General features: G+C 31.1%; 2 protein-coding genes across 2 annotated transcripts; both read right to left on the minus strand.

Moving 5' to 3' along the window:
* Positions 1 to 6135: 6135 nt before the first annotated feature.
* On the minus strand, positions 6136 to 6913 carry LOC139426994 (uncharacterized). The gene is made up of 2 exons (XM_071187272.1): positions 6910 to 6913; positions 6136 to 6755 (listed from the first exon to the last, which is right to left on the minus strand). The coding sequence occupies exons 1-2, from the start codon at positions 6911 to 6913 to the stop codon at positions 6136 to 6138; spliced, it is 624 nt and encodes a 207-aa protein (XP_071043373.1).
* Positions 6914 to 7093: 180 nt separating this feature from the next.
* On the minus strand, positions 7094 to 7537 carry LOC139426995 (uncharacterized). Its single transcript, XM_071187273.1, has one exon. The coding sequence runs from the start codon at positions 7535 to 7537 to the stop codon at positions 7094 to 7096; it is 444 nt and encodes a 147-aa protein (XP_071043374.1).
* Between the last annotated feature and the right edge of the window lie 9637 nt (positions 7538 to 17174).

Genomic DNA, 17174 nt, shown 5'->3' on the forward strand with positions numbered 1-17174 from the left:
TATATATATATATATATCATCAGAGAAGGAAGTTGAAAAAACAATTCAGCAAAATGTAGAATGAAATGCAACAAGAAAAATATTGACATTGTTCGAAATAGATACATGTTAAACAACTTTTAAAATTCATTATCAGTGCAGCTACAATTTTGACTTTAACTAAAATATTCGTTTTCCTTATCTCGAACTATTTTGGTGGGTGTCTAGTTATGAATTATAAAAGGCAAGAGCTATTTACAAAAAATAGACATATTATGATATTATATGACTTTTTCATATCCAATGGAATTTTTCACAGCCGGAATGCTGATATGATTGGTCACAGAGTCTTCTAGTCATGAAGATATGAGAAAGCCAAAGCAATTTTGGGGTGTCCCGCTCCTTATTTAGGGATTCTGAAATGGAATAGATAGCAAGAAATTCTTTAATGAAATCAAGCGTCATACGAAAAGAAAAGTTTAAACATCTCGATTCATTTTAACGAATAACGCCATATATACTGTAACGAATTTCGGAATATCTTAATAAGGAATATCTTAATGAGTATATTTCCATGAATACCCATTAACGTCAGAAAATAATCTTTTAGTTAGAATATTGACTTTTTATGGCTCTTTGTGAAATAACGTTTTCCATGTCTTAAAATTAAGAATAGAATCTAGTATTTTAGGCTATGAAATAACTATTTCTAGATATTATATGTGTGCCGGCCAGGTGGCCGAGCGATTAGCGAGCCTGACTGCGGAGCCATTGTCTGCGGGTTCGAATCCCGCTCTGGGCATGGATGTTTCTCTCTCTCTTTGTGCTGTCCTCTGTTGTGTGTGTATGTGTGATGTGTGAATGTGGCCCACCCTATAAACGGGTTTGTGACAGTGTGGCGTGGGCAACGTTGCTCGCCTCCGTGACTTTGGTTCGCAAGTGCCCACTGGGTAACGCTAAATGAGTAACAATACCGGCATCTTCATAGGCAAAGATTCAAATTCAGTGCCTGCCATTAGGAAAAGAAGTATTTTATGCACATGTATAGTAAAATCTCAAAATAACAAATAAATGATATTTTTATCGAAAGTAGAAAATTACTTGCTATTATTATAGGAGAAAATTGAAATGTGAGGCATTTTTTTTTATTTCTGGTATAAATTCTGTACTGAGAAAAATGGTTAGTGTTTCTACCTACAATTCTAACCCCTGATTCTTATAAAGCATTGTGTACGTGACCACTAGCTAAGTTATCTTCTTTCAAACAGAATAAAAGTTCCTTAAAAATTCCTGCTAAACCCTTTAAAAGATTGTGTCCTTTTTGGCAATATATTTATCATGCCTCCTTGATAAATTACAATTGAATTCACTGCCTTTCTTGGCGTATTGCACTCCATTTCATTTTCTTCGCACATAAACTTATTACGATTTGTGAACTTGTTAAAATATTCCTGTCGTAGGCATATTTCTGTCCCTCATAAAGGGAGAAGAAATGTAAATCAGTCAATATTCTGTAAATAAAAGCAGTCTACTCCTTGATATGTATTGATTGATTAAACAAAATCGTTGATCAAATATAAATTAAAAAAGGTTAATATGTCTATTTCACTTTTTTTAATCTTTAATTTCTATTATAATATCAAGTATGTGGATTTGCTTACAAAAGCAAGCGTTTCCAGCCTGTCTCATATTTCATCTTAAGGAACGTGACAATAATTTTTCTATTAGTTTCAAACATTGTGATTTACGCTTGGGGCTTGTTTTCGGAGTAACAAAAGATGTGGTTTCACTTAAATTTGATCAATATGTACCTACAAAACATTGCCACCTTCGAGAAAGGCATGTTATTTTTTTAACAAACTGATCCCATCTTTAAGAACCGACCATTAAAAGCTGAAAGAAAAATAATCGCAGAAAGTAAGTAACCCGAAGTGTATTTGGAACATTTTCAGGTCAAAGTGCATTTTTATTTTTTTTTAATTGATTCCAGTTATAAGAGCCAGGAAGAACGGAGATTGTAGCCACATCTGGGTAAAATAGTAAAAATATATTTTTAACAAATTGATCTTAACTAGACAGTTACACGTAAGAAATATAAGCATAATTCTTCAACTAAAGCCCAGGTATCAGTTGTTTATTCGTGGGAGGTTTTCTTATAGTGCGGCTTTCAGGAGAACTCCTCCAGACACCCGTCTCGCGTCGTGGCGGGTACTATGGTTACGAGGAAAGGTCACTTCGAATAAGGTGTGGGATGAATAGTTTCGTCTTAATCTTAGCGTAGCTCGTCATGAGTAAACCAATCGACGTCTTCTTTCCTCCATTTCACATCCATTAGAAATGTGCTCTCACTTGTTACCATAGCAGCAGACGGCCCCAGACTTTCAGTCTGGAAGAGTTCTCCTCAAAGCAACACTATAGTTAATCTCTTCTCATAACATTTATGCAAGTTAGTATCAGCCTCTCAAAAATACTTTTACAATGGTGATTTTTTTAAAATTCGTTTTTTCTTTGCATTAATAGCAATTTTATTCTTAGAATTCCGTTGTTCTTTGTGTCAATGACGTTTTTTTTTAAATATAAATTCAATTGTTATTTGAGTCAATAGTTTTTTCGTAGTTTAACTTTTCATATAGCTCTTATGTAAGTTAGTTTCACCCACTCAAAATCTGCTTTTATAATGAGAATTTTTTATTTAAGCTCTATTGTTCTTTGTGTCAATGGCAATTTTATTCTTGGAATTCAATTGTTCAATGTGTCAATAGTGTTTTTACACAAATTCCATTGTTCTTAGAGTAAATAGTGTTTTTTACTTCAATACCATTCTTCATTGTAGCAATGACGATATTTTACTTGAATTTTATTGTTTTTTTTATTCAGTTACAAAATGACATGGTTACGAAGATGGACGTAGATATTAAATAGATGCTACTTAATACTACATGGAAGTTTTCACCTCTAAGAAAGGAAGCTTATGAAAATCCCACGATTTTCCAGTAATTTTATACAAAATAGAAAGGAAAAAAAACCTCGATCGACATTTTGAAGAATAAAATCCCATTTTTCCTTTATCCTTTCTTGTGAAAAGATAAAATACTTAAATATAAAAAAACAACAACAACCTTACTCTTCTAAGAAGGAAACTCAATAAAACATCTTATTTTTCCTCTATCAAAATACTCCATTTTTAAAAAATTCTTCTCTGAAATGTTATTTTTTATTTGTAAAAGTGGAAAGACTAGAATTCTCGTTACTTCTAAAAACTATAAAGATTGAGACGAATAAAGAAAAGAAACTATTTTACAAAAATTGACTGAGGCAAAAGATCATATTCTAGTTCAGAGAAAAAGCTTTCCAGAAAGAAAATATAGGGTTTAATATAAGACACTAAAATAACGGACTCAATGTGAGGATGGATTCTATTGTGGGAAACTTACTTCTTTGTTAGACTTATGTTATACAGCACTTTGGTAAACGAGTTTTTGTAAGCAGTAAAAATGTGGCTAGCTCTTACTACCTAAGACATGTTTTAATGCAGAACTGAGGTGTGGGTAGTTTAAATGTTCGATTTCAACTCAATACGTTCTCGCCTTCGGCTTATACTCTACTGAAATTTTCACCGAATACCAGAAAAGTATGTAATAATAATTAATGCTTCTATTAAATGTTAATTAAGTAAGTTATATATTTTTCTTTTTTTTTGTACGATTAGATTACAGGTACTCAGTTTAAAATTACGTTTTATAATATAACATAATTGATGGAGTAATAAATTTAAAAATGTGTTTATATATATTTGTACAAATTATATAATTTGTGCAAAACCATTATAAAAAAAAGACTAAGCTAAACATCAGTATATTAAGCGTACACTCGGAGATATGTAAACATATTTTTACAAGAAAAGATTGCTCAGTGATTATTCACAAACTAGGAGACTATTACAAATGATATATTAAATTCAGTAGCAATTTTTTTAGTTAACTTTGTAACTCAGCGAAATAAATTTGGCTGCCAAATAAATTTTTATAGGGCCAAATTTTTGACTAACCGGAATCGGGATCAGGCAAAATTTACCAGCTTAGACTCTTGCAAAATTTTCTTAAATTGAAACTCCATAGTTCCGGTATTATGTGGCCTAAATTATGGTCAATCAAATTTAGGGCTAATACAAAGCACTGTTTTTTGTTTCTTACGTCCTTGATTTTCTTAGAAAATATTTTTTTTTCAATGAACAGACAGACAACACAAGAACAACATTTAGTAAATTATTTTTTCTCGAAAGATGAAGATAATCTGCATTTTTTCTTCCTTTTTTTGTACGCCGATTTTATCGGTATTTCTAGTAAAGAATATGGGTTTGTGCGGTCAATTTTAATAATTTTTCTCAAAAATTTATAGAAAACTATTTACTATCGGTTTAACTAAAATTAATCGGTTTTATTAAAATTTAATTATTTACGTATTTATTTTTTTTAATGGTATATTAGCTAATTTGGATTTATAATTTTTAATTATTTTTCCCCAACAAAACATGTTTTTGATTACACTAGACGCTCCATTAAATGCATTATTTAATATAGTACCTTTAAAGAAGAGGTTAAAGTCAAATAATTTTGAATAAAAAGTTGTACTGCCGTTTAAATCCTTCATATAACAAAACCAATGGTTTTTTAAAATTTATTTTATGTCACATAAATACCATTTTGCTACTAAGAACTTATATTTAGGAAAGCCTGTTTCAAAGGCAAACTGCAATGTTAGAAATCTATTATTAAATTTTATTTATGAGAAAATATTAATTTAGTAGAACTTGTCTTTATTTCAACGAAAGATTTTGACAAATCAATATTAAATGCAAACTGATTGACAGGCATTATTAATTAGGAGAATGAAAATTAAGAATTAGGGAAGGACACATTTTGTACTGCTGCTGTCACTAAAATGCTGTATGTAACACTAATCAACAAATTTTAAATATTTGTGTATATCTAAGTATCTAACGCATTTTCTAAGACAATTGAAGCATGTTGATTCCTAATATACTAAATATATTTGTCTTTACCATCTACTGTTTTCTTAGATATATTCCATATCCATTTTTATTTAACTAGTGCATTTTACTGTTGCATGGAGTACTCATCAACATAGCTTTAGCCATAAAAAAATAGTGAGATTAAATCAACTAACATATTTGTTAAATATAAATGTGTTGTTCTAGATATAATACACAGGTAAAATCCAGCGCGTTTGTGCTTAGCATTTGATATGTCACTTTAGAGTACCCAGTAGTAATTAACCGACGTTGCTACACACCGTCAATCTTGATGCTCCGACTTCAAGATCTAGATAGATGTCCTGGTGAAAACGTTCACCATGTCCGTTTCTGACTGCACCTTGGCTATTGTGGTAGAAACTAAGATGTGATTCCATGATGTGATTATTTTTAGTATCATTTAGTAAGAATGGAAAATAGGTGTCAGAAGTTAACATCCTTATTTGTGGTCCTATAAACACACTTTCACATCAGCCAACTCTGAGCAGGTGCCGAAAAGCATCCGAGCTGTTGTCTAGTGCCTTTGTTCAAACTAAGAAGCTGATATACGCTTTCCAATGGTTTATTAAAACATATAATACGGCACATAAATGTTATTTACAGAAGAATTAATATATTATAAAGAACGTAAAACATATTTCCAGAGAGTAAAAAAATTTAACGTAATTCTTTAACGCAAATTTAGAACACAACAATTTTCTTATTGCCAGATTACCAAACATTATATATCTCGTTGTCATGGAAATACAAAATAAATGTTTTTGGAGTCACAACATTCTCCCACCTTTTGTATTGCCACTAAACTGGCTCTATAGCAATACAAAATGAACTTATCCAATGACAGATTTAAACAATAAATTTATCCTAGCCGAAATAAGGTAGAATTAAAGTCTCTAATAAAGTTTATAAGTCCAATCTATTCAAGGGAACAGTCCATAACAAGTTCGTTTATTATTGCATTGAAAACTGTCTTGTTCTGAAGCCTTTTGAGATAATTCAGGAATAAGTATGCTCTTATTGCCTGAATCAACAATTATATTTTCGGATGATTCAGGAACTTCCCTGCAAACTTCAAATTCGTTCATCTCTAAGGGGTAAATTCGTTACACTGGACGGATGATTTCTCGATTTGCTATACGCACCCTTGCTATTCTTTGGATGTTATCTTTACCAGGAAAGAGTTCTATAACTCGTCCCAATGGCCAATTCAGACACCTTTTGTCATCAGAACCAATGAGAACATTATCTCCTGGAGCCAGTTTTTTCTGATTCGAGGTTTTATGACATCGCACGAGTTCTGCCAAGTACTCTTCCTTAAATCGCTGTCGTAATTGATCTCGTAAACTCTGTAAATAGCGAATGCGTTTTCGAAGATATTTAGCATCTTTGATGTCTAAATCTACTGTTTCATTTCCTTTGATATCTTGGATAAAGTGTGAAGATGTGAGAGGTTTTAACTCATTGGGGTCATCTGACACATATGTGAGAGGACGTCCATTGACCACACTCTCACATTCACAGAGCAACGTAGTCAATTCTTCATACGTAATACAAGCGCGGCCTAAGCTTTTCTTAAATAGTTGCTTTACGGTACGAATCATCCTCTCCCACCAACCTCCATACCACAAAGCTGTTGGCGGATTGAAATGCCATTTAATGTTTTCTACAGCACATTCAGCTGCAATATTTTCCCAGTCGAGAGATTTCAACGCTCTTGAAGCTCCTAGAAAGTTTGTTCCATTGTCTGTGTATAGAACACTGCATCTACCTCTCCTGACAAAAAATCGTCACAAAGATTGTAAAAAAGCTCCGGTGGTAAGAGCTGTTATTAACTCCAAGTGGATATCACGATAAACAGCGCAAGTGAAAATCACTACCCATGCTTTATCTCTTCCCTTTAGAAATAACGGGCCTACCAAAATCAGCCCCAGTCACTTGAAAAGCTGCAACGCGTTTAATTTGATCGACAGGAAGTGGTGATGGTTCTGGGATAATAGCCTTTGATGATTGCTTCTTGCAAATCACACACTTTTGGAGTACGTTTCTAACTACTTTCCTGCCTCATGGAATCCAGAAACGTTCTCTCAGATGAGTTAGAGTGGCTTGTACGCCGGTATGATGATATTTTTTGTGAAAATATTCAATCATTCGTCTAGTTATAGGATGGTCAGGTAAAACAATCGGTAGCACAAAATCATCCGGATCTTCACCTAGGATGAGTTTGGATTCAACCTTCAAAATTCCTTCATGTTCGTAAATTCTCATGGACCGACTGTAACTTTCGCGTATTTCTGAAGGCCATTCTGATTGTATAATTTTTATTAATGATTCTTCAGCTCTTTTAATCTCTTCACCTGAGAGTGCTTGCATCAGTTTAGTAGACATCGGTTTTATGTTATTTATAAATATTAAAACCCAAGCAGTAGTACGAAGAATTCTCTCATAGCTGGAGAAGTATAAAAATTTATCTCCGAATTTCTCCTCTGCCTCAACGTAGAGATTCATGGACACTGTTTTGCGCCTTTCCGACAGTGTTTCTTCTGGTAGGGTCAGCTCAGAATGCGGCCAAACATCTTGACTTTCACGTAACCATTTTGGATCCTCCCACCATTGATTTTGCACGAGTTCATACCTGTCTCAAGCGCGGGAAGGTAGATCAGCCGGGTTGATTTCCCCAGAGACATGCCTCCAATCTCCTATATTAGTCAATTCTCGAATTTCCTTGACTCGATTGCCTACAAAAGTATTCCAGGGTTCCTTATTGACAATCCATCCAAGTACAACCATAGAACATGAAGGAATGAGAATTTACGAACATGAAGGAATTTTGATTTAAATGAAAGATATTGATCTCTATAGTTTTCATCCTCACTAAACTCTTTTACGTATTCTTTTTCATATCCTTTGTAATATCTTTTAATAATATTTCCGTAATAGAATTCTGTACTGATTCTAATCTTTGAAATTTATCGGATAACTGAGAACTAAATTCTTGTAAAATATGCGTATTAACTTCTTGTTTATTAATTTCTGTAGAAATGACCTTCGTAAAATTCGCAAACGCCGTTCTTAAAGTTTTTCGCTGTAGTTTTAATGCTTTCATTTTACCAATTTTCAATAAACGTACAACAGTTTTTAGTAAACGTAGCAATAGAAACCAAATTCGTAATAATAATAATAATAGGAATGGTACCTTTCACGGACGCCAAATGTTCAAACTAAGAAGCTGATATACGTTTTCCAATGGCTTATTAAAACATATGATACGGCACATAAATGTTATTTACAGAAGAATTAATATATTATAAAGAACGCAAAACATATTTCCAGAGAGTAACAAAATTTAACGTAATTCTTCAACGCTGCGTAAATTTAGAATACAAAAATTTTCTTATTGCTAGATTACCAAACATTATATATCTCGTTGTCATGAAAATACAATATAAAGATTTTTGGAGTCACAACAGCCTTCACAAAATTCGTCATTAACTTCTGGATGGAAAGCGCTGGTATAGTAGGATTGTCATTCACTGATAACATTTTTATTTCCTAGCTGCATTTTCTTTTGTCCCATTAACAGATTAATAATACGTCTTGTCTACATGAGGTAACTTTTAAATCCCTATGGATACACCATCTATAGTCGCTATTGTGTATTCTTTCAAAAAGTGGTAAAATAATTTCATGTCTCTTTGAGGAAGGTCAAACATATAATTCGTACTGATGCATATGTATTTCCCTTGAGTAATGAATATTGCTTTTAAACTTTTTTTAGAGGAGTCGGTGAGCAATTGTAGTGCTTGAATGTTGCGTTTAACTCTTAGACTTGACTTCAGAACTTAAACCTTCGTACAATAGGATAGAGTGTCTCTCTTATTGCAAATGATTTCATAAGCCCCCTGTGTCAAAAATGTGTATTTATTATACCAGGGGCAAACAAATCAAATTTTTTAAAGAGTAAATCGTGCAGTTCAGCTTGACCTTTTTTTAGTGCCCGGTCTTACACGAGGTCACAAAACTAAGTCATATTCATTAAATGAATACTTCGTACAGATTTGTAGTCAAGGTCAGATAAGGGGAGAAAGAGAACTTTCATCGTGTGTTTTTCATGAGTTTAAATTTTGTAAATGCTTTTGTTATTAGATAACTGACGGAATCATGTTGAAACGGTTTAGAAACTTAAGGTATTTTCGGTACTTTAAAGATGCACGAGTTTTGTACGAATTATAACTGGAACCCGCCTCGACAATTTTCACAGACGACGAAACTTTTAAATGATGTTGTATTAAAAATACTGCAAAAAGTTTTTTTGTAACAATAAAACATGTTTTGATAGAGCAAAAGGTTTTTTAGATTTAAAATAAGCATAACAAACTACATAAGGAAAGGTAAATACCATGCACCATGCCATATATCTATAGCTTATAGCTTGTTTATCAGTGAATCAATATTTTGGGTAAAAATTAAATTTTAAGGCATTATTAATTGAAAATTAATTTATTTTAACAATAAATGCCTAAAATGTACATTTTTTAAATAAAAAATAAATTATTTATATCACAAAATCTGTCTAATTTAAGAAATAAATGCATTAATAAAAGATGTTTTAGTAATTAACCGTTATTTTCAGCTTATTATGGACGTGTTCACAGTAGCCCAAAAATCCACGCTAGCTTTATGGGATCATTTGCATCTTTAAGCTTATTATGGGTCAGATTAAAAAATGTACTGACCAATCAAAACTGTTAAAACATGTAACTAGTATATTCATGAGTGATATATTGCTTTTTACTTAGGACAAAAAGGAAATTTAGTCTAAAGTTGCAAATTAAATATAAATAAGATATTTACCTTTTCATCATGAAAAGCATGTTTCATTGTCATGCAACTTGCACATAAAAGTGTGTCAAGCAGTTTTGTGACTCGGCCAAAATTTTTAGAGAATTTAAACTAATTGTTAATATATTTTTCAAGCTGTCAGCATTGTTCTTCTGTTTACAGAATCATCCACTCTCTTTTTTAAAATAATAAAACTTTAACTTCCATTATTATATTTATAAACTTTAAAACTATAAAATCTTGAAACAAATAATCTCAAGAAGACTGAAGCGAAAAATTGAAAATTTTTTTTCCTTCTTCTTTATCCCAAGAAAACTGAAGCGAAAAATAGATATGAAAATAAAAATATTTTTCTATTTCATAACTGAAATACAATAAAAGTTACCTTGTTTGAACACCCAGAATATGGTCCTCCTCTCAAGGGCAACAACACACAACTTAGTAAAACTTAAAGATAAATTATTGACACGTTCAGCTGCCAATGAAATACTGGAAGGAAAAAATAATGAGGGATATGAATGAAATAGGAATTTATATCTACCTTGATTCTCTAGTGAACGACATCAGTTTTGCCCGTCTCCTGCATTGCGCTGATTCTGTTATGCATTGTATTCTGTCCTGTTTGCTTCTTACGGAAATGGTAGTTTTTTTCCAGTATAGCTCTGATTCTATAATGCATTGTATTTTGTCCTGATTTGCTTTTTACGGAAATTGTAGTTTTTTTCCTGTATAGCTCTGATTCTAAAATGCATTGTATTTTATCCTGATTTGCTTCTTACGGAAATGGTAGTTTTTTCCCAATATAGCTCTGATTCTATAATGCATTGTATTTTGTCTTGATTTGCTTCTTACGGAAATGGTAGTTTTTTTTTCCTGTATAGCTCTGATTCTATAATGCATTGTATTCTCTGCTGATTTGCTTCTTACGGTCGTAGTCGTTTTTTCTGAATTGCTTTGATTCTACAATGTATTGTATTCTTACCTGATTTGCTTCGTACGGACATTGATATAGATTCTGTTGTTTATTTTTATCATTTGATTTTGTCCCTTCGATTTTTTTTTTATTGAAAAATGTTTCTTTTCTTGTTTGTAACATGTTTCTAAATTTTCCCCATTCACGTGTTTCCATTCTTTCGATGTTTTGCGTGTATTGAGTGCGTGAAACATGCCAAAAATAAGATAAAAATTAGATTTTATATTTCGTTTCACCATGTTCTTTGATTTTATTAAAATTATGTTCCTCTCTTGCACTTAAGTTAAAAATTTATGCACTTTTCAATTATAAAGAAGTATAAATTATTCACTTTTAATCGTTGTTTTGCTAAAAAAAGTATTTGCAATAAGATTGACAATCGAATTATGTAATTGCTTCTAATGACACTAGGACAAGTCAAGCTCTCCAGCAATTGGTTTTGCGAAATAAGTTAGGAATGTGCTCCTTTCGTTTGGCTAGAGAACACCGCAAAGGGCGAAAATACGTCTTGGGTTAGAATCCCGCTGATAGATGGCTCACTACTCATTCATGAGGATTCAGATGGGAAGGAAATATTTTCCAGAACCCTGCACCTATGGCACTGCACCACGTCCGACCACAGGACTTTACGAGCACGTATATCACATGAACTCGGTGGATCTTAGCGGTGTCAAGGATCGAACCCCCGCTCCTCCAGACCGGATTCTCTAATCATTGGGATTCCACGGCCCTACAATTGCATAATTATAAGCAGAATTAATAACAACTGATAAACTTCAACTAGTAGTAGATATAATTTTGTATTTTATGAAGTAAATATAATTTTGCATATAAAATTAATTTACTCCTAATAAATATTTTAAAATCTAACAGGCATTTGGTTTAAAATTAGCCAAAATAAAGTTTCCATTAAATTAGTTTAGTAATTCTAATATGCACATCAAACAACATATCTGTTCAAAGTCTCTTTTTAATTATTGTCTTAAAAGATTTAATCGATATTTGTTTCGTTTATGATTATTATCATACTGCCTCAATTCTTTCATCTGTATTTAAGAAATACTGAAAGAACTTTTAACAGAATGAGTCTAAAATCTTTTTTTAATTATATTATCAACATTACAGTTAAACTTTAGTCAAATGGCTCTGCCAATAGGTCATTCAAACAAATTTCTTCTTATTGATTCAATTAGCTGTGAAAGAAACTTATCACTAGCTCGCTTTACTTTACAATTAGAAAATGAAACAAAAGCACCTTTTCGTTGAAAGAATCTGAAAAGGAGACTCGATAAAGGCCTGAATTGAGCTTTCTTTTCTTTAAATACTCGTGATAAATTAAGCACCCGTTTTCTTATGTTGTAAACGTGTTCTGGATTCGAGAATTAGTGGCTTATTTCCGAGAATTTAAGAATGAAGGATTACTTCTCTTGTTTAGGAGGATATTTAATCTGAAACTGCGAAACTCTAATCAATTAATTTGAGTTCTTGTAATCAACGAGAATAAAATTCTTTTTAAGAATCATAATTAGCCTTTAAAAGTTTTTAATCATGCATTGTTCTTGTTATCGACACGAAAAATATTAGCAAGTTAATTTTTATTCATGTTTTTTTATTCTTGTTATCAATAAGAATACTATTAGCAGGAATATTATTAGCTAGTTAGTTGTTATCAACAATAATAATATTGGAAAGTTATTTGTTATCAGCAAGAATAATATCAATCAGTAAATTATTATTTAATGCAACAATAATGTCATTTAACTAACTTTTATTACAAATATAATATGAGTCAGTAGAGTTTAGATATTTAAATACAAATTTAATTATTTAAATATTAATGTGTCTTTGGTGTACCATTTTATATTTGAAAAAAAAAAGCAAACTTCAATTGATATTGAAAAAAGAAAAAAAATGAATGGATGGACTTTATTAACAGGAATGACTACAAACTGATTATTTCTGTTTTTTTTAAAAATAGAAAGTAAGGCTTGACTTTTGAAATAACGAGTACTTCGTAACAGCCGCTCTTAATCTATATTTTCAGAATCCTTGTCAAAAAATAGTCATTTCATTAGCAGTCTGAAATCAATATTTAAGCAAAGGAAAAATAAAAAGCACTATCAAAAATTAACAAATCATGACCGAGGAAGGCGAGGCTGAAAGCAACGAAACCTGCTTGATTACCGGTGAAAACCGCGAGGAGTTGAAAGACAATATTTAGAGTTCTTAGTTTCATCAAGTTGATAGTGATGCTTCCACTCCTAACTTCTTCATCTATAATTCGTTAAATTACGACTTATTTTTGCACCTCATTAAAATATGAATTTTCTACCTTTAAAGTGCAAACATTTTAGATTTCATTTTTTAATTCAAACTTAATTTGAAAAAAGGGAGAATATAAAATGATTAAAAGAAAGTTTATTTCAGGATGCATCTTAAGGTAGTTCTAGAGATAGGCTTCTGCATTCTAATCCCAGTAAATGCAAAATTAAGTTCTGATGTTTTAAATCCCTCCATTGCTACCATTCCCAATTTCAATAATGATTGACCAGAGTTTAAAAGCGCTTTTCTTCTTTTTCACTGAAGTATATATTTGCAATAACTGATTCACATAATGTTGTTTTTATTTATTTTAAATGCTTTTAAAAGTGAATATTAAGGATGATCATTACAGAACGCTTTGAATACGTAAATTTATGTCTGTCTATTTTGAATTAAAAGCAATATGGTCGCTGACAAAAAATTAGATGAAATTTTCATTCAAAATTATCCACAAATTATCTAAAATTTCTTTCACATCAAATTACCTTGCAAAAAAAAAACTATCTAAATTTCAAACCTTATGATAAAATTTTCATGAAGTTTAAAATTTTTTGAAATGAGGGTACTATTCAGAATTTAAATTATATATTTGATATAGGTAGAAATGTAAATTTTGTGAGAATTGAATTATCAAATAAGGGTTCTTGTTAAAACATTAAGGGTTTTAATTATGTTGTTTAAATATTTTTTAAATATGTTAGTCCATTTCTATCCCCATGTGACTTCTATATCTAATGCAAGGTAAAATTAAAAAAAAAAAAACATTACGGGGACATGATTTTTAAACGAATTGCAAAATCAAGTTGTTGGTGCGCAACTGGTCCAAACAACCGCAAATAATTTTTTTTATGAGCAGAACATTTTGCGATTTATGGAAAAAATACCTAAATGAAAACAAATGCCTGAATGACATTATGGAACCAAATGCCTAAACAACTAAATACAATACTTTAGAGTTTCATAAAAGAAATTGCGTGAAATAGACTCTTAATTGTTATTTATCAATTGTACCTTAAAAGATTGTAGTCTATAGCATGTTTCTGATTGAAAGGGCTAAGCTTTAAGATGAGGTAGAGTATCATAAAAATTGAGTGTATACATCGCAACACATGATCGAATAGACCATCGTACGCTACTAGGGGCCTGTTTCTAAAATATTGCAGTTTTAGAATGTTTCTGAATTAAAATATCGAATTTCAAGGAGCGGTAGGATGCATCATAAGATTGAGAATTTCCACAGCAACCTATTACCGAATATTCGCAGCTAGGGGCTTGTACTTAAGAAATGTGGTCTTAGGATGAGTTAAAACGTTAAAGTGAGGTAAAATGCATCATAAGGATTGAGCAACACATGACCGTATATAGCATCTTATGCTGCTTGGGAACCTAAGAGATTGCAGGATTTTTATGAATAAAATATGGAATTTTAGGAAGGGTGCTTCATGAGAATTGAGAATTCGCACAGCAACCTCTGACCGAAGATGTTATCGTTCGCTTCTAGGGGCGTTTTTTTTTTTTATTATATACTGACTTTTTGTGCGCATTTGAACTGGCACTTTTTTTAATTATTTAAACTATCTTAATGTTACATTTTCAAATTTCAATCGTCGAAAATAGCATTCAAATCAGCCAAAAAAATAACTGTATCATTGTAATTTAATGACATGGTGACCGACTTAGCAGGTTCTGCAAATTCTTGGTTTTCATATATAGAAGAAATAACTAATTTTTGTGTCATTTGAATGGAAGCTCTGCGAATAAAAATTAGAAATCATAAAAACTAGGATTACTCAGATAGATAATAGATAGTACTAGTCCAAATGCGTACGAGCAGCCAGTCCATTATGAGGAGGTATCTCTAGCGGCGTATGATGACATACCTGGTTATAAGTTGTTATACAATTTTCAATCGCTATGATGCATCATACCTCAGTTTTAAGTGTGACCAATGAATTTCAATACACCCTGTATTTTTTTCTTTTTAATCGTTAGTTTAGTTTAATTCGTAGTAGTAAAAAGGATATTATACACATTTTATCACATCAAAGCATGCAAAAATGAAACACGCGTTTTATTTGTAATGTTATTGTTTAAAAGATTTGTTTTTGGCAACATTTTTAACAAACGATAACTCACATTTTGTTTTCTAATCAGGATTATTGATTTTGCAAACAATTTGTAATTAAATAAACTAATGAATGAATCATTATTATTCGAAATTTTAGTTCCAATCAATTTTTCTCTAATAAATTGTTCATGGCCAATGCAAGTGTTTAATTATGAAATTCCCAATACTCAGAGCTAATTATTCGTAACCGCACAAAAAGATATTCAACTCCAGAGAGGGTTCTTTCATTTATTGCCAAGAAATCGATATGCTGTAAGTTAAGCTCTTTATAAATTTGCTTCTCTAAATAAAAGTCAATCAGTTATTCGAAATCTCTTTAGCTGTTTTAAATCCGGAGTGTGAAATGTTAACTTTTATTAATACGATTCTCTGTTTCTTAGCGAAAAAGATATACAGGAATAATTGAATATTTTAAAAATGGAGCTTATTCTGGAAACATAAAAGCCTTTAAATAGCTTTTATATTGGGAAAAAATAAATCTTTGTAATATATTTAAAAAATGTTTATTATCAACGTATAAAAACATGACAGTAAGAGAAACCGTGTCATTTAAAATTAAGATTTATTTGAAACCTTTCTCAGATTTACCTATTAAAGCTTATGGTTTTAATTATTAACCTTGTTTTTGATGAACTCTGCTTTCTATGTGTTTAATTATTACGCTTGTTTTTTCAGTTTTTAATAATAAACCCCGCATTTTCCGTGTTTAATGAACTCTGCCTTTCATGTGTTTAACAATGAATCCTGCTCTTTCTGTATTTAATAATAAACCCTGCTTTTTCTGTGTTTAATGAACCCTACTTTTTATGTGTTTAACAATGAACACTGCTTTTTTCGTATTTAACAAAGAATCGTGCTTTTTCTGTATTTAAAAATGAACCTTGCTGTTATCTTTCAATGATGAACCCTGCATATTTGTCATTAATAATCAACCCTACCTTTTCTATCTAAATTTAAAAGTTTATTAAGAATTAAAAAAGACAATAAAACTCCAGAAAACTTCTGTAAAAAAACATCAAACAGAATGTGTGACATGTCCTGATATTTATCAATTGACAAAAACTTAAATTCGAAAATAAATTAAGCGACTGAATAATTCAGTGGACGTTCATAATGAGAAATCTGCTAAGACTTTTGAGAGAGAAAAAAATTCCACTCTTTTGTTTTTGAGATATTTAAAAAAAAATAACCCATTACTATAATTAATATGGAACAGACCATTCTTAAATCGCAGCTTATGTTAATGAATTATACGAGTTTCAGTTCGTAAATATCTATTTAGCAATATGTAGTTCCCATTGAGAAAGGTGCTCTTTCCCGGAGTTTTTCAATGTTCTCAAAGATTTCAATGTGCAAAATTCCTTACATGTTAGTTTTGACTTTCTGATAATAATTTTTTTTTCACACGTTATTTTGTATGCCATTTTTTAATTTAAATTATATTTCAATGGCTCAATACCCTAATCTATCTAGAATGTTTGAATAAATACAGAGGGTTTGGAATCTCAATTATTCGAAATTAAATTAATTTGACATAAATTAGATGACGTGTGCGTTTGCTACGTCACAGGTGTAACTCCGGCATTACTGCAGGTAGTCACTTTTTTGAGCAATTTCTGTAACTTTGTCACACAAGCTGTCAATAAATTTAATTTATCACCTCTATCAGTTTCGTGTTTTGTTTTTTCATATGAGAGTAACGTATAGTGGTGCACCGCTTGTTCTACATTTTATGGGGAAAACTGCTTCTTTTGGTGTTTTCTATGACCCCTTAAACTTTTCCAAATGAAACAGCTTGTATAATGAGGACTGAAATATTTGGTGAAATTTGTTCTTAATGTGAATTATTTTTAATATGGTTAAAAAAACATGGCTCTTTA

This window comes from Parasteatoda tepidariorum, chromosome X1, assembly GCF_043381705.1.
Source record: "Parasteatoda tepidariorum isolate YZ-2023 chromosome X1, CAS_Ptep_4.0, whole genome shotgun sequence".
NCBI lineage: Eukaryota > Metazoa > Arthropoda > Arachnida > Araneae > Theridiidae > Parasteatoda > Parasteatoda tepidariorum.